Source organism: Brassica rapa, chromosome A06 (genome assembly GCF_000309985.2).
Source record: "Brassica rapa cultivar Chiifu-401-42 chromosome A06, CAAS_Brap_v3.01, whole genome shotgun sequence".
In the NCBI taxonomy this organism is placed as follows: domain Eukaryota; kingdom Viridiplantae; phylum Streptophyta; class Magnoliopsida; order Brassicales; family Brassicaceae; genus Brassica; species Brassica rapa.
Window position 1 is genome coordinate 26449137 of NC_024800.2, and position 22741 is coordinate 26471877.

At 31.1% G+C, this 22741-nt stretch overlaps 5 protein-coding genes across 5 annotated transcripts; 4 read left to right on the forward strand and 1 right to left on the reverse strand.

The window, feature by feature from the left end:
- Positions 1-109: 109 nt before the first annotated feature.
- Positions 110-2228, reverse strand: LOC103827522. Its single transcript, XM_009103014.3, has 5 exons — positions 1701-2228; positions 1321-1575; positions 1001-1237; positions 710-927; positions 110-633 (listed from the first exon to the last, which is right to left on the reverse strand). The coding sequence occupies exons 2-5, from the start codon at positions 1573-1575 to the stop codon at positions 366-368; spliced, it is 978 nt and encodes a 325-aa protein (XP_009101262.2). The 5' UTR covers positions 1701-2228; the 3' UTR covers positions 110-365.
- A 3596-nt stretch (positions 2229-5824) lies between these two features.
- LOC103827523 (F-box protein PP2-B10-like) lies at positions 5825-7447 on the forward strand. The gene is given in 3 exon segments (XM_009103015.3): positions 5825-6467; positions 6553-6671; positions 6754-7447. Coding segments are annotated over 3 exon segments (912 nt in total). The 5' UTR covers positions 5825-6095; the 3' UTR covers positions 7175-7447.
- A 1579-nt stretch (positions 7448-9026) lies between these two features.
- LOC103827524 (putative F-box protein PP2-B2) lies at positions 9027-11128 on the forward strand. Its single transcript, XM_009103016.3, has 3 exons — positions 9027-10093; positions 10295-10413; positions 10511-11128. Exons 1-3 carry the CDS (start codon positions 9773-9775, stop codon positions 10929-10931), a joined length of 861 nt encoding a protein of 286 aa, XP_009101264.1. The 5' UTR covers positions 9027-9772; the 3' UTR covers positions 10932-11128.
- A 386-nt stretch (positions 11129-11514) lies between these two features.
- On the forward strand, positions 11515-14276 carry LOC108872370 (F-box protein PP2-B1-like). The gene is made up of 3 exons (XM_018659954.2): positions 11515-13203; positions 13294-13412; positions 13493-14276. Exons 1-3 carry the CDS (start codon positions 12874-12876, stop codon positions 14055-14057), a joined length of 1014 nt encoding a protein of 337 aa, XP_018515470.2. The 5' UTR covers positions 11515-12873; the 3' UTR covers positions 14058-14276.
- Positions 14277-17175: 2899 nt separating this feature from the next.
- Positions 17176-18614, forward strand: LOC103827526 (F-box protein PP2-B1). Its single transcript, XM_009103019.2, has 3 exons — positions 17176-17539; positions 17638-17756; positions 17848-18614. Exons 1-3 carry the CDS (start codon positions 17324-17326, stop codon positions 18374-18376), a joined length of 864 nt encoding a protein of 287 aa, XP_009101267.1. The 5' UTR covers positions 17176-17323; the 3' UTR covers positions 18377-18614.
- Positions 18615-22741: the final 4127 nt, after the last annotated feature.

Genomic DNA, 22741 nt, shown 5'->3' on the forward strand with positions numbered 1-22741 from the left:
TGTTTTAATAAATAAATTAATCTCAAACATTTGAAAGATACATTACCAAACAAAATTATTTCATGATATTTTTTTTCGGATTAAGGGCATACATTGAAGAATCAAAATTATCCAAAACCAATATTCAATTGGATTTAAAAAACAAATAAAATGATTGCTTCTTATCTATTTCAACAAGTGAAATCAGCAACACTATTATTAACCTTTGATTAGTCTTCCTGGTTTACTACATCAAACTGCATAATTTGATATTCATTCCCTTTTTTTGGTTATTTACTCTTACTCCTGTCCTGTCCTGACCTGCTGAATAACCAACCAACCTTAACCTTTATACAAATCTAGTTCTCATATCTTCCCTGAGAGTGTTAGGGCAATGCATGAGAAGAACCCAAACGCCTATGATTATCCTCAACGTTCTTCATCTCCAATCTCCCTGGTTTTCTAACCTGGACTTCCTCATCTTCGTTAGCTTCTGCGTTTTGAAGCTCTCTCAAAGCTCTTTTAGCGTACACGGTGAAAGCTACAGTCGTCACAACCGCAATGATCAAGGAGATTACGTTGTACACTATCTCTACTGTTGTCAAACGTTGATGTCCGTATTGCACATCCGCGAATGTTCTGATCAATCGACCGCTGCATTTGAATTTCGGAATCTCAGAATTATGTTTTCAGTTTCTAGGAAGTAAACTGAGGAGAATGAGAGAGTGACCTGTAAATGTAGATGAAAGCTTCAGGTATCATTCCTGCTATGGAACCGAACAAGTAAGGCCAGAACCTCATGCTCGTCACAACGATGGCGTAGTTGAAAATGGTGTAAGGAAATGGCGAAACCCGAAAGATTGCCACGACTCTGAACTGATGGAACCAGCTTCCTTCTGCAGCTAATCTAAGAACAGCAGCTTGACGAGGCCACCTTTTCAACCATTGCTGCATTTTTGAAAAAAAAAAAACATAAGTACAGTGATCTTGTCATCAAGTAGCGAAAGGGTTCGGTTCTTACGTGGAGGCGATCACGAAACATAAGGCCGATTAAGTAAGGAAGAACCATACCAACGGTGGTTCCAACCATGATGATAACAAAACCAAGACCATAACCGAAAATCATCCCAGCTAGCCACATGGAAGGACCAGAAGGGATCAAGAAGACAGGGAACAAAGCCAAGGAAACAACAAGGACGATGGCGAGCATAGGACGGCCAAAAGCAGTTGCTTCCCATTGTAGAATCGGAATCAAAACCTACAATCAATCAAACTATCAACATTACACTCAATAAAACCGTTAAAAAAACTATCAATGATTTAGTGAAAAAAAAGAATAACCTTTTGGAATACAAATGGAACTCCCCACTTGGCGAAAACAAGAGCGAGCAAAAGAGTAAATGCACATATCCCTAAAGCCTTAAACCACCAAACCAAGTTTCTAGTCCGGATCTCTGATTGAGATACCAACACGGTTTCAGGCGGAGAAGGTTCATGGGTGGTCCCAACAACAAGGCGAACGTATTCATTATCTTCCCTCACGTGACGAACAGAGCCTGAGGTATCCTCTCTTGCCTCTTTCAATGGATTTGACATCTGTGTTCATAAGAAAGATCAAAATCAATACAAGAATCTCGACGACGAACACCGACGGCTAAAACTAAAATCCATTTCCAAATTCAAACAATCAAACAGTAGAGCTAGGGTTTAACGAATCAAACCTGTGAAGAGATTCAATTCAAAAGGAAGCACGCTAATCGGCGGCGCTAGTCAAGCTTCGTCGGTACGGTGACGGAAGGTCCAACGCCGGCGGAGAGAAACTGGGGGGGGTTGTTGCGGCGGATTTACGCCTGGCTTTAGTGTCGTTTGTTTGTTTGTTTGCTTTCAACAAGAAAAGCGTGATTTTAGTTTTTTTTTTTTCTGTTACGGAAATTCAAAATGAAAATGAGAAAGCGCATCTACTCCTTTATCTAATTTTCTAATTTGATAGCCTGCCTTCTGGAATATCGAGTCAGACTAGACTATATTATTATGATAATAATAATAACATACATTTTGCATTTGAGACCGTTGATCCATAATTTGCCTACCTGACTTGACCCACCTTTTTTTTTTTTATTAATTTGGTTTGTTTTAGCTAAGAATTTTTCCAAGCCTTTGAACATAAATAAATAGAAAATTTCAAACCAAATCCAAAACTAACCAACGAATCCTCGGATTGTATTATTTGACTCAGAAACAGGAGTGTGAATGAGACGCGCGTAGTAAACAAATAAGGGGCATTTTAGTAAATAACCAGAATGACTTGAGGAAAGTCAGACTATCTGCAACAATACTATTGCTGATGCCCTCGTAAAGACACAACGATGATGAAATTCAAGGCACAAATTCTTAAAAATAGTAATTATGATTATTTTATTATTTTTCGGATTTTTTTATAAAAAAAACTAACTAATTGCGGTCGTCATTTGTCAATGAAACCCGCGAATAGTTAAGAGATTCAGCAAATCGAATCTTTAATTAGGGAGTTTAAGAATTTTTGTTGGAACAAAAACATAGATAAAGTGAAACCTATATAATTTTATAATAATTTTTTTCTTAAGTATTTGTGGTAAGGATCATTGTTGCAGATGGTTAGTATAACTAATCCTTCTCTTCTTTTTACGTAAAAACAAAAAAAAATATAGATACCGCATCGCTTAAGGTTTCACCAAAAAGAAAACACTAATGGAGGGTAACAGTAGGCATAATCATTGATATACCTTCTCCCTTGCCAAAAACAATGATCATATCATAAGCTGCTCTGGCTGGTTTTGTCTTATTGCACAGGAGCCGTTGCTGAGCATAGCTGGGCTTGGAGACGGGTTTAACGAAATAATGTCTTAGTTAGGATAAAATATAAATGTTTACACAAATATAGCAGATTTTTGTACTTTCTGGGTCCAACAATAACTTTTGTTCATTAAAATTTTAATGGTTCTATTTTAATATAGTAGATAATTTGAAGAATTAAAAATATATATTAAAAATAAGAATTTTTGTTTCATTTCGTTTTCTTCAAAATCGGAAGCGGAAATATTTATTTATAAATTCCTTTAAATATGAGGAATTGAAAGGAACAGAGAAAAAACCTATGGGTAAATAACTTTGAAAAAAAAATATGTGTACATTTTGATGAACAATGAATTCATTGTAATTTGTTCTCTAAAATTTTTCTTTTTGAACAAATTTCTTCTCTAAAATATGGTCATTAATGTTTATGATATTGGATTTTTATCTTAAATTTTTCTAGGTTTCATAATAAGTAACGTTTAAAGTTTTTGCACATAAATTAAGAAAATTATTTTTTTCGTTTTATCTTTATTTAATACATTGATATTATTTTATTAATTAGTAAATTAATCCTACTATATAAAAGGGACTAAATTCAAGGCTTTTGAGACTATCCACCTCAGCCAAAATATTCTCATCCAAAAAGAATTAGAAATAGATGTCATTTAGAAGATAATTAACTAACATACAACTTTTAATATTTCTAGAAATTTCAAATTTGTAACTGCTAATTTATTAATAGAATCATATATCTATATTGAATTATGTTCTATTTTTAATCGTTAGACTTCAAGGGTAAATAAATTATTAATTTATAATATATATAGTTTATAACTTTATATTGTAGTTATAAATAAAGAGAAAATAATCGAGAAAAGTAAAGAATCCTACTATATAAAAGAGACTAAATTCAAGGCTTTTGGGACTATCCACCTGAGCCAAAATATTCTCATCCAAAAAGAATTAGAAATAGATGTCATTTAGAAGATAATTAACTAACATACAACTTTTAATATTTTTAGAAATTTCAAATTTGTAACTGCTAATTTATTAATAGAATCATATATCTATATTGAATTATGTTCTATTTTTAATCGTTAGACTTCAAGGGTAAATAAACTATTAATTTATAATATATATAGTTTATAACTTTATATTATAGTTATAAATAAAGAGAAAATAATCGGGAAAGGTAAAGAAGCTCATGTAAAATTATGTAATTAAAATGGTAAAATGGTGAGTATGATGAGGTGAATCTAAGAAAATTTGTTGTACAAATTATGGTGCTTTCTTCGTCTCCTATAATAATTTAAAATAAAATATATATTCACATAAATAAGTCAATATTTGTTGTTTTTTTTTTGGTAAGATATTAAGATTATCATTTTCGGAAAGGTTACACTGTTGTTTTTAAACAACTTATTACAACAAGGAAACAAAAACAACCAACAACAACTCAAGGTAAAAAAAAAACTTTAAGGAAGTCTTATACAAGAAAGATAAAAAGAAGTAGATAAGAGGAGAAAGGAGAACTTGCCGGGTAAGAGAGGAGACGGTCACGCATCATACGGTCGAGAGAGGCAAGGATGACTGATGAAGGTGAGGAGACAGCTGTGAACACACGAGCATTACGCTCTTTCCACAGCAAGTAGATGGCTGACTGAAAGTAGAGCTTCATGACTAGAGTAGCATGCGCATCTGCATTGACGCGAGGTTGATTGATCCAGCTTGCAACAGAGTGTAGATCAGCCGGAGGAAAAATCCAAACTTCAGGAGCAAAAAGCTCCCATATCAAGCGAGAGAAAGAGCACTCAAAGAAGAGATGATGGTGAGTCTCTATTTCAAGATTACAAAGGACGCACGTTCCAGAGACATTTAACTCCCAACGCCTCAAGCGATCCTTGGTTGGCAGTCTTCTCCGCAAAGCCAGCCTTGATATAAACACATCATGTGGAATATGTTCCTTGAACCAAATAGTCTTGTGCCAATATTTATTGTTGATAGTGTTTATATTTTTTCTGACATTAGTATCCATATTTTTTAGTAAACTGATCCAAAGAGATTAGTTTGTGGAGCTAACCAAACGAGGATTATAGTGTTTACTTTAGAAAAAGTAATAGGTTGAATGATAGATGGCGTGCGTGCTTTTTCACATGAAAATCTGCACATATATTAAAATTGTAAGATTTGAATCATAGAGAAAATATAGTGTATATGACTGAAGTTGGGCCATTCCGAAACTAAAGATGGCTAAAATTCTTCTTTGTCAAAATGCATAGATGTGAATCTTATATGAATAGAGTTCTCCATTGCTTATAGCAGTGTAATAAACTCCGTGTGTAAAGGAGGAAAAATGTTATATAAGTGAAAACAAAAATTATGATTTTTTTTTTCTTGTGCCTATAGACTCTTCGCAATTTGAAGAATAAATAACATACTGTGTGAAAATCTTTGGCTCGGTCAAATTTTATAGTTGTTTACAAAACTGTTGTTATCTGATTCATGTAATTTTTCAGTATTGATTTAAAAGCCCAAAAACCCATATATACTGACTTTTTGATATTTTTTTCTGTGATTTGAATTTAAAAAGAGATAAAACTTTCGATAAGTTATGTAAACTTAGAACAAGTATTTAGCTTTAGAAAGCATTTACATGTTTCAAACTTACAATATATACATATATAATGTTTAAAATTATGCATATAAAACCTGTGTAAAATGTGTCTGAATATGTTTATCTTCTTTAATGTGTTAATCGTACTATATATAACATTATTTTAAAATTTCAAAAAGTTTATCACATACAAAAAACCATCAATAAAAAATATAATTCTCCATCTACAACAAGAAAAATGAAAAACTATAAACATATAAATTTAAATTAAGAAAAACTAACATTGAAAAGACAAGAAGTTAATGTAAAAGAAAAAACGGACAAATAATATTATAAATAATATAAATTTATAAGACACAATCCGCGCGAAGCGCGGAAAAAATCTCTAGTAAGGGTAAAAACTAGAAATTTTATTTAATACGTGCATTACAAATATAAATTAAAACGTTAAATGACATTTATAGTGAAAATCATACAAAAAGAAATGGAGGAAGTATTGTTTTTTTGAAAATCAAAATCTGGTTTAATACATTTTTTATCTCTCTGTTAAAAAAAAAAACATTTTATCTCATGATCCCTCCTCACCTTGTTGGTTAAGAGTACGATTTACGAAACCTCCCCAAGTAAGTAAAGAAGGGCAGTACTGTAAATATGTGCGGATGACTTCTCAATGTCAGAGACCACTTTACTAAAGAATCTATTGTCTGAAACTTTCCAAAAGCAGAAGATGATGGCGAAAAATCACGGCGTTGAATCTAGCGGCGAAGGCCGAGGAAAGATCGGTTCGGCTTCGTCTCCGTTCGATTCCTTTCCGGAGGACTGCATCTCCAAGATAGTCTCATTCACAAGTCCACGTGATACCTGCGTCGCAGCTACGGTGTCGAAAGCCTTTGAATCTGCCGTCAACTCAGATGTGGCGTGGGAGAAGTTTCTTCCGCCGGAGTATGAATCTCTAGTTCCTCGATCACGAGATTTCTCATCCAAGAAAGATATGTACTTCGCGTTATGCGACGAGCCTGTTCTCATCGACGATGGTACAAAGGTATAAACAAGTTCATAGGGTTTGAGAATCGAATCATAGATCTGCGATGCTAATGAAGATTCTGTTATGTTCCTTGAAACAAAAGAGCTTTTGGTTAGAGAAAGCAAGTGGGAAGAGGTGTATCATGTTATCTGCGATGAACATCTCGATCATATGGGGAGATACTCCACAGTATTGGGAATGGATTACAATTCCTGAAGCTAGGTAGCTCTACTCTCTTTGTTAATCCGGTTTGTAATAAAACTATTATTGATTTTTAAAAAAAAATTTGGTATGTGTTTACTAGGTTTAAAAGAGTCGCAGAGCTTCTTAATGTATGTTGGTTTGAGATACGAGGCCGGGTGAATACTCGTGTCCTATCTCCAAGAACTCGTTACTCGGCTTACCTTGTGTTCAAGAAAGCGGATCACTGTTACGGCTTTGATGATGTGGCTATAGAAGCTGGGGTTGGAGTGGTGGGGCATGAAGCTTCTACAAGAACCATATGCTTTGAAATGGATGATGATGATTAGGGAGAGATGGGATGGATCTACCCACAGGAGAGGGAAGATGGTTGGATGGAGGTAGAGCTTGGTGAATTCTTCACTGGAGGAGATGTGATGGATAGTCATGAGATTGAGATGAGTGCTTTAGAGACTAGGGAGCTAGGTTGGAAGCGTGGCTTGGTCATTCAAGGAATTGAAATCCGTCCTGCAAATATCCAGTAAAAAAATAATGCCCGGAGTATTCATCTATATTGGTATTGGTTATGCTATTGAGTGAAGAGGTACAATCCATTTGATAGAGGTATCCTTGTTTAGTTGGTATATGTAAAACCGGTTTTAACCGATTGTGCTTTGGTATGCGTCTAATTTAAAAACGTTGTTGTAGTAAATGAGTGTTTCTGTAGATGGCGAATTTGCAGTGTTTCTGAATTTTGTCATAGTACCATATGTTGTTTTTGGTCAAATTATTATATAGATGATGAGTATTTCCGTAAATGTGCATGGGCGACTCGAGACGAATCTTTCTTTTTGTTTTTCTTGTCGGCAGAGACTACTTGAGACAAATTCTTTAAAGTCTCAGCCTTGCAGAATAAGAAAAATCATATAGATAGAGACATCTTTGGGACAAAACAAGGCGTTCACACAAAAGGCAAAGAAATTTCCAGCTCAACAGTAGGACCAAAACACCGCGTTGATGGCAGACATGTCTATCTCAAGTCTCAACCATCGGTTTTGCACTTTGTTTATAAGATTTAAGTATAATGATCTGTCGTGCTATGCTTGAGAATTACGGCAAGTAGGATTTGATTTTTTCTGATTTAAAAACTACTGAGACTATCTAGAGTATTTTGGTATTGTGAAGTTCAAATCCATGAATCTACTCAATATTGGTGATTGCTTTGAGGTTCTTTTTGTTTTCTGAGACAGAGAGGGTGAGTATGATAGATAGATCCAAACTAGGAACTAATCGATAGTTCTACTTATCCGCCAAGACGTGGTTTCGAAGTCTGTATGACTCAATTTTTTTTTTGTATGACTCAAAATTTTAATTTTGTGATATTTACAAAACGAAGTCGTTTTAACGAAAATGACATATCAGCTATCTAGTGACCTGAATAAACGGTTGACTAACCACCATTATAGTCAATGTATATATATGCACGTTTTGGAAAGTTCGTTTAGACATTTTAAAATTCTGTTGAGTTTGATGATGAAATGTGCACTATACTAAAGTTCATGATGGAATAGGCAGGACTGGAAAAGTTGGGTTTGAAATAGGCCATTTTTCTCGTAGAAGTGTGTGGTGTTGTTAGCTGCAGGAGACGGTTTTGTTAAGCCCTTTCACAAAATAAAAAAGAGAGACGGTTTTGTCATTATTTTTGATGTTCATCCATCACACCTTCACACATGAGTAAACATTGTATTGATGATTTTGTTGATTTTATATCTATTAGTTCTATATGGTTAATATTTATGAAACTAAAATTAATGTGAAACATGCAATTTAAAAAGATTATCCTATTATAATTTTTAAAAGTTATATATAATTAATTTCAGTTTATTATTCTATTCCAAGAAATTGATTTTATAATTTTATAGAAGAGTTATACTTTTTTATTAAATTGTTTTTTTAATAAATAGTAATCTTACGTGTTAAAATTAAGTACATATCAAAATCTAAAATCTAGTATAAACATAGGTAGCACGTAAGCTTCATCAGACATCTGCTTCCCATTTCGAAACCAGAATCGGAATTGGAAATCTTATGAAAGCTTTCGGAATTGCGCTTCCAAAATTCTTTGAAAATAACTTTTTTAAAAGCACGCCGGAAGCTTACGCTTCCGTTTTTGGAATCACGCTTCCGTTTCTAAAACCCAATGTCATAAACAATTACAAATATAAAATTATGTTATTAAGTTCATATTTTATATTAAAACTAAAATTAGTAGTGCTAAAATAAATAAAAAACAAATATATATATTAAAAATAATACCATAAAAAAATCTTATATATATAAAAATAATTCCATAAAAAATATTATATATATATTAATTTTTTTAATATATATATATATATATATTCAAATATTGTGTGTCAGTTATCTGTAAGATATTAAAAGTAATTATTATTTTTTAATTAATTTGATTACTTGGACAATATGTTATTATAAAGTGTTTTCATGATTATAATATGAAGTCAGCTGAAGGATATAAATTAGTAAAAATGAATAAGTGTTCTTTGTTTTTATTTGAATTATAAAATCTTTAGTTATATGTTTATAGAATTTTTTTTTATAATTTTAATATATATATATTGGGTATACGCTTCGAACATGTATCCGATTTTTAATTTTCTATAAAATTTTGTTCCATGTAACATAGGTACAAACATGGTTAATAAATATGAATTATTTTAGCTTTATTATCAAATAAAAATGGTTAATGAATATGAAATGATTAAAATAGATGGTTTTTTTTATTTCTATACTAAAATATTTCATATATAGAGAACTAAAATATATGACAAATCTTATTTATTCTTAATAAAATTATAAAAGAATATCGATCGCCAAGAGTAAATTGGCTTCTTTTTGTAAATCCAAGTAAAAACATGCAGCGTCAAGAGGTGGAGGCACGCGGCATGTACTGATGCAAAAGAGGGTAGTTCCGTAAATACTTGCGGGACGACTTTACACGATGTCGTTTTCAGTTCCATAACAACAGAGGTGACTTTTGAAACAGTCACGAGTCTTTTATCAAAACATAATAAAGCCTTGGCCTCTCCCATCTTTTTTTTTTTCTCAACAAATCTTCCAAACCGATGATGCAGGCAACGATGGGACAAAAACAAGGCGTTGAATCTAGAGTCGAAGATATCATCATGACGGGTCCGTCACCGTTCGATTTCTTGCCGGAGGATTGCATCTCCAAAATAATCTCCTTCACAAGTCCACGTGACGCTTGCGTCGCCGCTTCGGTTTCTAAAACGTTTGAATCGGCGGTTAAGTCAGATATCGTGTGGGAGAAGTTTCTTCCGCCGGAATATTCCTCGTTGATCCCACGATCGAGAGCTTTCTCGTCCAAGAAGGAACTCTATTTCGCTCTCTGCGATTATCCTGTTTTAATCGAAGAAGGAAAAAAGGTATATATATAAAAATCAACGAGTTTTGACTAGATATAATTATATAACAAGTATGTGTGATTCAATCTGATTTCAGAGATACTCCAGAGTAATTAGTGGAATAGAATCATTGATTTATGTTAGAGAATTATGTGAACAAGAGTGTGATTAGACCTTGGAGTTGGTGGTGTAGTTTTTCTGAAGTTTTTTTTAATTTGATAGAGCTTTTGGTTAGAGAAAGCAAGTGGAAAAAGATGTATTATGTTATCTTCGAAGGAAGTGTGGATCACATGGGGAAGTAGTCCACAATATTGGCGATGGGTTTCAGTTCCTGAATCTAGGTACGTTACTCCCTTTCCGGCTGACTGAAATAAAACTCATTCTTATTAATTATGATTATCAGTCTGATGATGGGGAAGAAAAAATCTTGTAATGTAGGTTTGAAAAAATAGCAGAGCTACTCAGTGTATGTTGGTTTGAGATTCGTGCGGGGATGCATACTCGTTACCTATCTCCAGGAACTCGTTACTCGGTTTACATTGTGTTCAAGACAGAGGACGGATGTCCTGGATTGGGTGATATCCCGGTTGAAGCTGGAGTTGGGTTGGTTGGACAAGAATCTTCTCAAAAGTTGATATACTTTGTTGGGCCTAGTGGTCGAAGGAGAGATAGAGAAAGGAGAGATGTGACGAGACCAAAGGAGAGGGGAGATGGGTGGATGGAAGCTGAGCTTGGTGAGCTGTACAATGAATCGTGTTGTGATGATATATCGGTTAGTGTTGTTGAGACTAAGTCTCCTTATTGGAAACGTGGTTTGATCATTCAAGGATTTGAATTTCGCCCCTCGAAAACTCAGTAACACTAGCTATATGCTGTTTCCTGTTTATGCTTTGCTTTCATGTCTAAGCAAAGTGAACCGCTTTGTTGTATTGTAATGTTTTCGAAACTTTCAAGTTTTTGGATTGAATATTTGCATGGTTTGATTTTGATCACATGAAGAAATCAATAAATAAAATGTACTAGACTTTGACCCACGCGTCCGCGCGGGTATATTTTTCAAAATTATGTTTCTATTTGTTTTTCATGTCAATAATATAAGGGCTATGCAAAATATCCGAATCTGAAGAACCGAACTGATCTCGATCCGAAAAAGTAGTACCAAACCCAAACCGAAATTGAGTAAATATCTGACTTATTCAAAATTTTAGTTTTTAGAGAACCAAAACCGAATCCGATCCGAACCGAAGTATTTCGGGTATCCGAATGTATACGAAATAGATTTATATACTTATATATATATTAATTATTTTTAGATTTTATATATATATAAAACATCTAGAATATATATGATACTTTTAAGTTGGTTTAAATACTTGAAAACATATACAAATAATCAATAGTAAATATATAAAATAGTAAAAGTATACTTAAAACACCAAAAATACTTAAAATAATTATTGATTCTCTATCCAAATATTTGAACTAAAGTAATTTATATGTTACCTTTAGGTATTCTGACATATGTTATTCAAATTTATATTTAATATATTATTTTGTTTTTACTTTTTGATAAATTTAAAGTATATAAATATATAATGAGTTTTAAAATTTTAAAAGTAATTTAAAATTATATCTGAAGTTGAACCGAACCCGCAAAAATCCTAAATGAACCCAAACAGAAATTTAGAAATATTAGAATGAGGCTGAAATCTTTGACCCCGGAAACCCGAAACTCAAACAGACCTGAACCGAACCCGATTATGTACCAGATAGAAAATTTCTCACAATATAATGGACTTCCAAATTTTCTTAAAAGTATAAGCCCATTACTTTTTTTCTTCTTAATATAGTGCTATCCATGTTTCCAAACAAACCTATTTTTTTAAACTACAATCTATGTTTCCAATCAAACCTCATTTTTAAAACTGCAATCCATGTTTCCAAACAAACTTTTTTTTAAACTACAATCTATCTTTCCAAACAAACTTTTTTAAAAAAATTGCTATACATGTTTCCAAACAAACCTAATTTGTACTTGAGTTTTAATAAGATAGATGCGTTTCCCCTTTTCTTATAAATACTCTTGTACAGGGCCGGCTTACAAGGGGACAAGCGGTACGACCGCCCTGGGTCCGAGCCCGTGTCCCCCCATGTAATGATAAATGAGGGGTTCAATTTTTAATAAATCTATATTTTATATATATAAAGAATTATAAATACAATAAATAAAATTGAAAAGAGTCCAAAATTATTTGATATGTATATAGTTTTATTTTCATTACAAAATATACAAAATATTATTGATTAAATTTTAAAAATATTTTAAACATTATCTCTATATAAATTTTAAAGAGTAAAAATTTTTTTTTTTCCCTAGGGCCCTTAGCAGTGTTGAGCCGGCCCTGCTCTTGTATGGTATCGTATAAAGCCTTATTGTGAAGTAAAAGTTGAATAGCGTTCCTACAAAGTTTGCCATCCCAAACCATGTAAAGTTATATTTTATGCAATACGGTTTTGTTTACTTCCGGTTCATAAGGAAACTGTGTAACAGTGCTTCATTTTGAAATGAAATCTTCTCTAATAGTAAATTCGTTTACATCTCTGAAATGAAAAAAAAAACGAACAGTATTCCTACAAATTTGGCCATGCCAAAACCCTATCGGAAAGCTGTTAGGCTTGATAAGGGTATTATCGGAATATTCAAATCTCAACCGGTATATATATAAAAGACGCACCCACACTTCGTGTCCAAGACAGAACACCACATCCGTGTCTGAAACGCATCAGACTCCAAAAACGCTATGGAGCAAAGTGAACTCGGCGATTCGCATTCCTGCGGAGGATGTAGCCGGAACGATGAGATTATTTCTGTCGAAGCTCCGGCGCGGTTGGATACATTGCCTGAAGATTGCATCTCGATGGTGGTTTCTTATACATCGCCGCGAGATGCTTGCGTTGTGGCTTCGGTTTCGAAAACGGTTAAGTCAGCGGCTGAATCGGATTTGGTTTGGGAGAAGTTTCTTCCTCAGGACTACTCATCTCTTGTTCCACGATCGGTGGATTTCTTGTGTAAGAAGGAGATTTATATGTCTCTTGCTAATGATTCCGTTCTGATCGACGACGGCAAAAAGGTGGAAATGTGTGAAAATAATTAGTCTTTTTTTTTTATGTTGTGAAAATTAGGGTTTCGTTTTAAAGTTGTCTCTGATGTTTTGACTCAGAGCATTTGGTTGGAGAAAGGTAGTGGGAAGAAGTGTTACATGTTATCTGCGATGGATTTAAATATCATTTGGATTGATCGTCCTCTTTATTGGAAATGGAATACCGATCCTGAATCTAAGTAAGTTCTCTATTCTTGAAGTTGTGCGATTTGGAGTTTAGATGATGTTATTCTTATTCTTATATGACTTGTGGAATCAGGTTTGAGAAAGTAGCGGAGCTTCGTCACGTGTGTTGTTTCAGGATTCGGGGCAAGATAAGTTGTGGAATGTTGTCCAAAGGGACACACTACTTGGTCTACTTAGTGTTCAAGAGAACAAGCGGTGGATCAGTCGGTTTCGAAGAGACGCCCATGGAAGCTCAAGTCGGGTTTGTGGGGAAAGAATCTAGCAAATCGTTTGTGTTACTCGAACCAAGCCGCCGTGGTTATCGTTACTCGTGTGTTTGGCGCAGACCGGTGTATAGAGAGTTCAGGACGGGACGTCCAAGGGAAGGAGTTAGAGGAGAGAGGGAGACTGATGGGCATGTGGAGGAGCCCAAGGAGAGAGGAGATGGGTGGAGTGAAGTGAAGCTTGGGAACTTTTACATTAGCGATGGTGGTTGTGATGATGATGGTGATGAGATTGAGTTTGCTATTATGGAGCCTCGGAATAGTGAAGTGGGACAAAGGAAAAGTGGTTTGATTTTCCAGGGAATTGAGATAAGGCCCATGAAAGAAAGAGAAGAAATGGTCATTGCCAAATCATCAAATTCTGACAATATCTGATTTGAAGGATCAACAGAGTTTAAAGCTGTTGTATTGGCTGCTTCATGTCTAATTGTGTAGTTGTTGCTATGCAAAACAAGAAGTTGAGGACTCTCACTCTCTCTCTATTTTGTACCAATTTTTGAATGACAATAACTTTGTGGTTATTTGCTTCACTTGAACAATGAAAAATGAAAAACCTTTTTGTATCGTAATGTTTTCAAACCTTTTTCTCTGTGACTTTGAGTTTTTGAATGTCAAAAACCTATTTTACCTAGTCATCTACAATGAAATGTGCCTTTCTACATACTATTTAGGCGATAAAAATAGATGTGGCCTTTAACAAAGACTAGAGTTTGACATACATGTTTGTGCAAATATATTATAATTTTATAAATGTATACATTTAACATTATTGAAAACATTTTAAATATATGATTTATATTTTAGTGTTATATATTTTGTAAACTTATAATTTTATTGTTTAGGTTTTTTATTCAGCAGTATTAATATATAATCATTTGTTTTATACTTTTTACTTTGTTTTACACACTATCTTGTCTAATGGTAAAAAAAAACATGCAATGAACCATACTTGTAATGAAAAACATAGAGACATGACTAGGTGCCACAACATCTTACTTATTAAAACTCAAGTACAAAATTGGAGTGTTTGGAGACTTGAATAGGACTTTTAAAAATTTGGAGTGTTTGGAAACATGGATTGCAGTCTTTTAAAAAAAAATATTTTTGTTTGAAAACAAGGATAGTAGTATTAAGAAAAAAAGTAATGGGCTTATGTTTTTTTAAAAAATTGAAAGTTATCTAGGCCACTTTTAAAATATACCAAAATGGGTCAATCTAATTCCCTAAAAAAAAATTTTCTAAACTAACCATAAAACAAAATTTAAACTTTATATACATATTTCAAATCAAAATAATAATTCAAATTTGATTTATATCAAAAATTGATTCAAAAATATACATATATTCAAAAATAGATTTTTATTAAACTATTTTTCAATAACCATTATAAAAAAATATTGTCAATATACATAAGAAAAATATAATACAAAGCCCAATTTGAAATACCAACTCAAATTATGGTTTTCATATTTCATATTAAGTTTTAAAAATATAATATATGTAATTATTTATATGATGGTATGTATAAAATACTATTAATTATATGATTACTTATATGATGGTACATATAAAATACGATTAATTATATGATGATAAAATACGATATATAATAATGACTAGGAATGGGCTTTTGGATACCCATACGGGTTTAGTTCTGATCGGTTTGTATTTTGGGTTTTCGGGGTCAAAGATTTCAGCCTTATTAGAATGTTTCTAAATTTTGGTTTGAGTTCGATTTGGATCTTTGCGGGTTTGGTTTGGGTTTGGATAACTAATTTAAATTATTTTTAAAGTCTTAAATCATTATATATTTTAAATTTCCCAAAATGTATAAATAAAATAATATATTACGTATAAATTAGAATAACATATGTCATAATACTTAAGCTTAACATATCAATTGGCTTGATTTAAAATTTTGAATACGAAATCAATAATTATTTTAAGTATTTTTGGTGATTTGAGTATACTTTAACTATTTCAGATATTTACTTTTGACTATCTATATATATTTTCAAGTATTTAAACCAATTTAAAAGTATCATTTTTGATGTTTTATATACGTTAAATCTAAAAATAATTAATATATATAAGTATATAAATCTATTTTTAGATAAATTCGGATACCCAAATACTTCGGTTCGGATCAGATTCGGTTCTCTAAATAACAAAATTTTGAATAATTAGAATATTTAATCAATTTATGTTTGGGTTTGGTACTATATCTTTGGATCGGTATCGGTTATGTTCCTCGGATTCATCCAAATCCTAATAATTACATGAAAAACAAATATCAACATATTTTTCAAAATATACACCCGCGCGCCTGCGCGGGTCAAAATCTAGTAAAATATTAAAGTTTAACATATGCTAATATTTTTTGTATAGAATATACATACTTTATGAATTTTAACCCTTTTTTAACGATGAATGATAGTTTATTTTATTTATTTAAATGAAAGTAATAATAGTTTATTTTATTTATTTAAATGAAAGCAATTTTAAAATAAAATAGGTTAATTTACCAATTTTATATAGTTCTGCTTTATTTAATTCATATAGTACTTCTATTTTATATAATATATTATAAAATCTATAAAAATAGAAAATAATTTTTATTTTTTGTTATATGAAAATTTAATTAATATTAATGTATGATCCTATTATATTACTAATTACGAAATTAATTATTGCATGATTTAAAAAAAAATACTTAAAACTTTTAATAAGATTTGGGTAGATATTTTCTCAACAGATTTTTTTTATAATTAAAAATAAAATTAAAATCTATAATTTTCAACAGATTTGTTAGACTAAGAATAATCATTATTGGTTGGATTATAACTGTAGAAAATTTACTTTAGCATTTTGTATGTAGGATTTTTGATTTAGCTTTAAGTGATGTAGTTTTAAAATTTCCTACAACTAAAAAAATGCAGCTTTAGAAAATAAGATGTTTACAACCATTTTTTGTGTGTTTTTGCTGTAATTTTAATTTTTTGGTTGTAGCTTTAAAAACCAAGATAAATCATGATTGATAATATTTAAGGTTGTAGATGAAAATTAAAGCTAAAGTCACTTCCTACAACCCAACCAATCACCCATGTCATATTAAGTAATTAATCAAATAGTCCTACTAAAATTTTTAAATAATAAATAAAAATTAGGATCCTAAATTAATAGATTAGAAATTTAAATCTATATTTTCTCAACAGATTTGTTAGACTCAGAAGTTATAATAATCATTATGTCAATTAATCAAATGATCCTACTAAAGCTTTTAAATAGTAGATAAAAATTAGCACCCTAAATTAATATATAAGATTCATCAGATTTTATGAATCATTTAAATTTTCAGGATATATTAAGGTAAGCTGGTAAGGTAAACACGAAAGAAAAGACGTTACGCGTATTAGGGGTATTACCGGAAAATCAAAATCTTAACTCGTAAGTCTTACACGAAACCGATATATAAACAAACCAAACATCCACTTCGTGTCCACAACAGAACATCACAAATCACATCAGATACCAAAATTTCAGATTCGGAGAAAAACGATATGGAGCAAATTCAAGTCGGCGGAGGAAGTAGCTGAAACGGCGCGGCGCGGTTGGATACATTGCCGGAAGATTGCATATCGATGGTGATTTATCACACCTCTCCGCGCGATGCCTGCGTTGCGGCTTCGGTTTCGAAAACGGTTAAGTCAGCGGCTGAATCTGATTTGGTTTGGGAGAGGTTTCTTCCGCCGGAGTACTCATCTCTTGTTCCTCCTCGATCGCTAGATTTCTCGTCGAAAAAGGAGATTTATCTTTCTCTCGCTGATGATTCCGTTCTGATCGACGACGGCAAAAAGGTGGAGACTTTAATCTAATCTGATTCACGAAATGTGTTAAAATTAGAATTTCGTTTTCTTATATAGTTCTTGATGTTGACTGGGGAAAAAATAAACAGAGCTTTTGGTTGGAGAAAGCTAGTGGGAAGAGGTGTTACATGTTATCTGCAATGGATTTAAAGATCACATGGAGTGATTGTCCTGCTTATTGGCAATGGAACACTGTTCCTGATTCTAAGTAAGTTCTCTTCTCTTTGCTTCATTTACTTAGTTAAAACCTCTGTTTCTTGAATTGGAATTTATATTGTCATCTCTATGTGTGGAACCAGGTTTAAGAGAGTAGCAGAGCTTCGTGACGTGTGTTGGTTCGAGATTCGGGGCAAGATAAGCTGTGGAATGTTGTCCAAAGGGACACATTACTCTGTCTACTTAGTGTTCAAGAGAGCGGGCGGTAGATCATACGGTTTCGAAGACACGCCCATGGAAGCTCAAGTCGGGTTTGTGGGGAAAGATGCTGCTAAGAAAAAGTTTGTGGTACTCGAACCAATCGATATGGATCAGCCCAGTGGTTATCGTTACACGAGTGTTTCGCTCACATGGGTGTCTAGAGAGGATAGGACGAGGCGTCTGAGGGAGGTTGGTGGGAATGTGGAGGAACCGAAGGTGAGAGGAGATGGGTGGAGTGAAGTTAAGCTTGGGAAGGTTTACATTCACGATGGTGGTTATGATGATGATGGTGATGAGATTGAGTTTTCTATTATGGAGACTGAGCAGGGAGATTGGAAGAGTGCTATGATTTTCCAGGGAGTCGAGATTAGGCCCATGAAAGAAGGAGAAGAAATGGTCATTACTAAGTGATCAAATTCCGACAATATCTGATCTGAAGTATTGAGATTAACATTTTGGAGTTGTTAAATATGCAAAGTAAAAAACCTGAGGACTATCTCTCTCTTTTGTATCAATGTTTGAAGACAACAACTTAAAAACCAAAGGACAAATATGTACAGTATATTATATGTCAGCAATATGGAGTGTTCCAAATATGTTTATACTGTTTTTCTTTAATTTAGTTTTAATATAATAATTTTATGAACTACTTAAGTAAAACGAGACTCTTTTATGAGTATGTTACTTCTATTAATTTATTTCCTATATTTTTATCACTATTAAAATTATTATTAGATTAGTATTTTAATTGTAATATGTTTATTTTCTACATTAGCTTATTTTATACTTCATATCTTAAAATAATATTTATTTTTGGATTGTAGAGATTTGAAATAATATTTGAATTTTTGAATCTTTTACATAATTTAAATGGGTATCCGATTCCAGACCACACCCGTAAAAATCATAAAACGGACTTAAACCGAAATTTATAAATATTGTATAGAACTTAACCTTTTAGCCCCAAAAACCTGAAACTCAAATATACATGAACCAAATCTGTATGGATATCTAAACGTCCATTCCTAATCATATTGACTATATATATTGCATTATTTGACATCATATTTTATTTTTATTTTAAATGTGTAATTTTTAGAAAATAACTTCAAATTATTTAAAATTGATGTGTTATAATTTCTCTTAATTTATAAATAATTTATTGAATAAAATTTTATATAAACTATTTTTAATTTTAACAATTTTTGGATCGTTTTATCCAATTTCATCATTCAAACATATGTTTTTGACCTCTTGATATGCTTGATTCAAATTTATACCGTTAGATCCACTTAGTTTATTCTTGTTTTGTGTAATCCATTTGATATGTTAGAACTGTAATGCTTGATCCATTTTTCTTGTTTAAAATCTTCATGTAACCAAAATTTGTCGAAGTTCTTTCAGAATCTCTAAAAACATTTTAATATATTTATAGGTTCATTTGTGAAACAATAAAATTTCATAAAGTATCATCTTTTAGGAAGTTAAGCCGATGAAAATTTGCAAATATTCTTCTGATTGAATATCCATGTTTTTGGATATGTTCAAGATCCTATCCGTTTAGTCCGAATAATCAAGTATCTTATTTTCATAGTCACCAGGATATCGAGTGTCCCAAATATGGAAAATTTTAGATTTTTAAGTGGATAATGTTTCGATCCTTACAAATAAATTAAAAATTAAATGGATAATCCAATATAATAATATCTTATTAGAAAAATAAAAATAAAAATAACTATTTTTTTCAAATTCTAATAACTAATATATTAAATTTAATAAATAAAAATATAGTAAAATTATCTAAATATAATATTTATAGAAGTTATATATTTAATTCGTAGAATAAATGTATATATATATGCATATAAGGGATCTTATATCTGTTCCTAAAAATATTAGTAGTTTTGTTTTGATTTGTTTTTTACGTATATTGCATATTAGTATTTCTTTGTATTCGTAGAGTTACGGATATCTAGAGACTTAGGTTCAAATCGAAATGAATAAAATTTTACGTATATTTTGTCCATCCCTTATTGTACATCAACATGAAATGAATGTTTGTTTGTATATCGGTTTTGTGTAAGACTTAAAACTATCGACAATTGTTTCCTGATTCAAAACATCTTAAATTCTAAAATGCGTATAGAGCAAAGTCAACTCGATAATTCGACTTAGCGGCTGAATTGGATTTGGTTTGGGAGAAGTTTCTTCCGCCGGAGTACCGGAGTACGCATCTCTTGTTCCTCTGTTGCTGGATTTATATGTCTCTCGCTGATGATTTCGTTCTGATTGACGACAAATAAAGCATATTTACTATAATAGTAACTAGGTTAAGATCCGCATCTGCGCGAGATAAATATTATATATAAATTATTTTATGTTTTTACATATTATGAAATAATAAATATATATTGAATAATTAAAAAATCTGTAACTATTACATACACAATTAAATTGGTGTGAACATATACATAAATTTTATTAATCTAAACAATAATTTTTTTTATTTGATAGGATATATAATTAAATTTAAATGATATGACATATATAGCATATTTTTAATATTAGTGTCTATTAAATGATGTTTTCTACTCATGATTTTTTGATCATTTCTATCTTTTATATAAAAAAAATTAAATTACAGATAATAAAATATTCATTGTGGGATCAATAGTTTTAGTAATTTATAATTTTTTAAAATTAAGTTGTGAATGTTTGTTCAAATCTTTTATCAAAAAAAATTGTTCAAGGTAAATTTTCTATTTATGTATTTTATATGGTATATAGTTTAATTTAAAATGATATATATATATATATATATATATATATATATATTAATATTAATAATTAATTAAATTAGTTTTTTTTTTACCTATATGATTTTGTAAGCATGTGTATCGTGTCATTACAAAAAATTTAAACCATGGATCACAAAATTTGAATGTGCGATTTTTAACAGTTTTAGTAAATTATAGTTGTTTTTAAAAAATTTAAATATAACATATACAGAAAAAATATTTTTTTATTATATGATTAATGTGATTGTTTAATTATTGTTAATAGTTTAAAATTAAACAAATATGATAGAAGTTACACTAATTTTTATCAAATATTTTCTATTTAAAATCATTAATTATCATATATACTTTAGCAAAATTACGTGATTATGTAATTTTTATTTAAGGAAACAATAAAGAACATTAATAATGAATTTATGGTTAGTTTAATAAAAAACTTATTATATAATTAGATGAGTCAATATATTTTTTAATAATTCTAAAAATCATTCTATTGATAACGCTTGGCTACAAAAAAAAAGAAGTTGAGATATTTGTCGATTAATATAAGAGATTTTGACTGATTGTTAGACAGACAAAATCTTTTATTCGGAAAAAAAAAATCATCTTACACGCGTATTAGGGGTATTATCGAAAAATAAAAACTTAACCTGTCAGTCTTACACGAAACCGATATATATTTAAACAAACATCCACTTCATGTCCAAGAGAGAACATTACATCCTTGTCAGAAATATACTCTCCAAAGACAGAACAAAACTAAAGATTCGAAAAACGGTATGAAGCAAATTCAAGTCAGCGATTCGAACTCCGGCCTAGGAAGTAGCCGGAACGATGAGATTGTTTCTATCGGAGCTTCGGCGCGGTTGGATACATTGCCGGAAGATTGCATCTCGATGGTGGTTTCTCATACATCGCCGCGAGATGCTTGCGTTGTGGCTTCGGTTTCGAAAACGCTTAAGTCAGCGGCTGAATCTGATTTGGTTTGGGAGAAGTTTCTTCCTCAAGACTACTCATCTCTTTTTCCTCGATCGGTGGATTTCTTGTCGAAGAAGGAGATGTATATGTCTCTCGCTGATATTTATAAAATTATTTTTTTGAATTAGTTATTTTTAAGAACTACTATTTTTTGAAACTATTTTTAAAATTTTTGTTTTCAATTTTTTAATATTTATTTTCTATTTTATAAATTTTTAAACCTCAAACTCAAATCTCCATCTCTTAACTCTAAACCCTAATGTTTGGATTAGTTAACCCTAGGGATATAAGTGTATATTTACCTCTTTAATGAATATTTTGGTCATTTTGATTCTTAGAGTCTATATTTGTAATAGAAACTTTTTTAGTGTTATCCTAAGATATTTCCCTATAATATATTATAAAATCAATAAAAATAGCAAAGAATTTGGGTAGAATTAATGTATAATCATATCATATTACTAATTACAAAATTAATTATTGCATGATTTCAAAAAAATACTTATAACTTTTAATAAGATTTGGGTAGATATTTTCTCAAACATATTTTTTTATAATTAAAAATAAAATTTATATTTATATTTTTTCAACAGATTTGTTAGACTAAGAATAATCATTATGTCATATTAAGAGCTTGATTGGTTTCCCCGCTACCATCCGCAAACGCAGCTTTTGCGGTTGGTAGCGGTTGACAGCGTTTAATTTCGAAACAATCATATAAACCGCTACAAATCGCTTCAAACCGCTCCGAACCTCTTAAAATCAAAAGCTGGTTCCAGCTAGCGTTTGCGGTTGCGGGCGGTTGCGGGAGGATAATTTCTTTTTTCTTTTTTTTTAAAACCATATAAATACAAAAATAAAAATAAAAATAAAAATTTTAAATTGGAATTATAAAAATACTAAAATATATCTATTATATTTTAAATAATATTATAAAATTTTAAAATAAAAATATTTTCTATAATATTAAAAATGTAAAACTATAACTTTCTAAATATAA

Coding starts and splice junctions, on each gene's coding strand:
- LOC103827526 (XM_009103019.2), top strand. CDS start 17,324: ATGGTGATTTATCACACCTCTCCGCGCGATGCCTGCGTTGCGGCTTCG. Junction 17,540..17,637: donor TGATCGACGACGGCAAAAAG/GTGGAGACTTTA, acceptor AAAAATAAACAG/AGCTTTTGGTTGGAGAAAGC. Junction 17,757..17,847: donor AACACTGTTCCTGATTCTAA/GTAAGTTCTCTT, acceptor GTGTGGAACCAG/GTTTAAGAGAGTAGCAGAGC.
- LOC108872370 (XM_018659954.2), top strand. CDS start 12,874: ATGGAGCAAAGTGAACTCGGCGATTCGCATTCCTGCGGAGGATGTAGC. Junction 13,204..13,293: donor TGATCGACGACGGCAAAAAG/GTGGAAATGTGT, acceptor GTTTTGACTCAG/AGCATTTGGTTGGAGAAAGG. Junction 13,413..13,492: donor AATACCGATCCTGAATCTAA/GTAAGTTCTCTA, acceptor TTGTGGAATCAG/GTTTGAGAAAGTAGCGGAGC.
- LOC103827524 (XM_009103016.3), top strand. CDS start 9,773: ATGATGCAGGCAACGATGGGACAAAAACAAGGCGTTGAATCTAGAGTC. Junction 10,094..10,294: donor TAATCGAAGAAGGAAAAAAG/GTATATATATAA, acceptor TTAATTTGATAG/AGCTTTTGGTTAGAGAAAGC. Junction 10,414..10,510: donor GTTTCAGTTCCTGAATCTAG/GTACGTTACTCC, acceptor CTTGTAATGTAG/GTTTGAAAAAATAGCAGAGC.
- LOC103827522 (XM_009103014.3), bottom strand. CDS start 1,575: ATGTCAAATCCATTGAAAGAGGCAAGAGAGGATACCTCAGGCTCTGTT. Junction 1,238..1,320: donor TTCCATTTGTATTCCAAAAG/GTTATTCTTTTT, acceptor GATTGATTGTAG/GTTTTGATTCCGATTCTACA. Junction 928..1,000: donor TGTTTCGTGATCGCCTCCAC/GTAAGAACCGAA, acceptor TCAAAAATGCAG/CAATGGTTGAAAAGGTGGCC.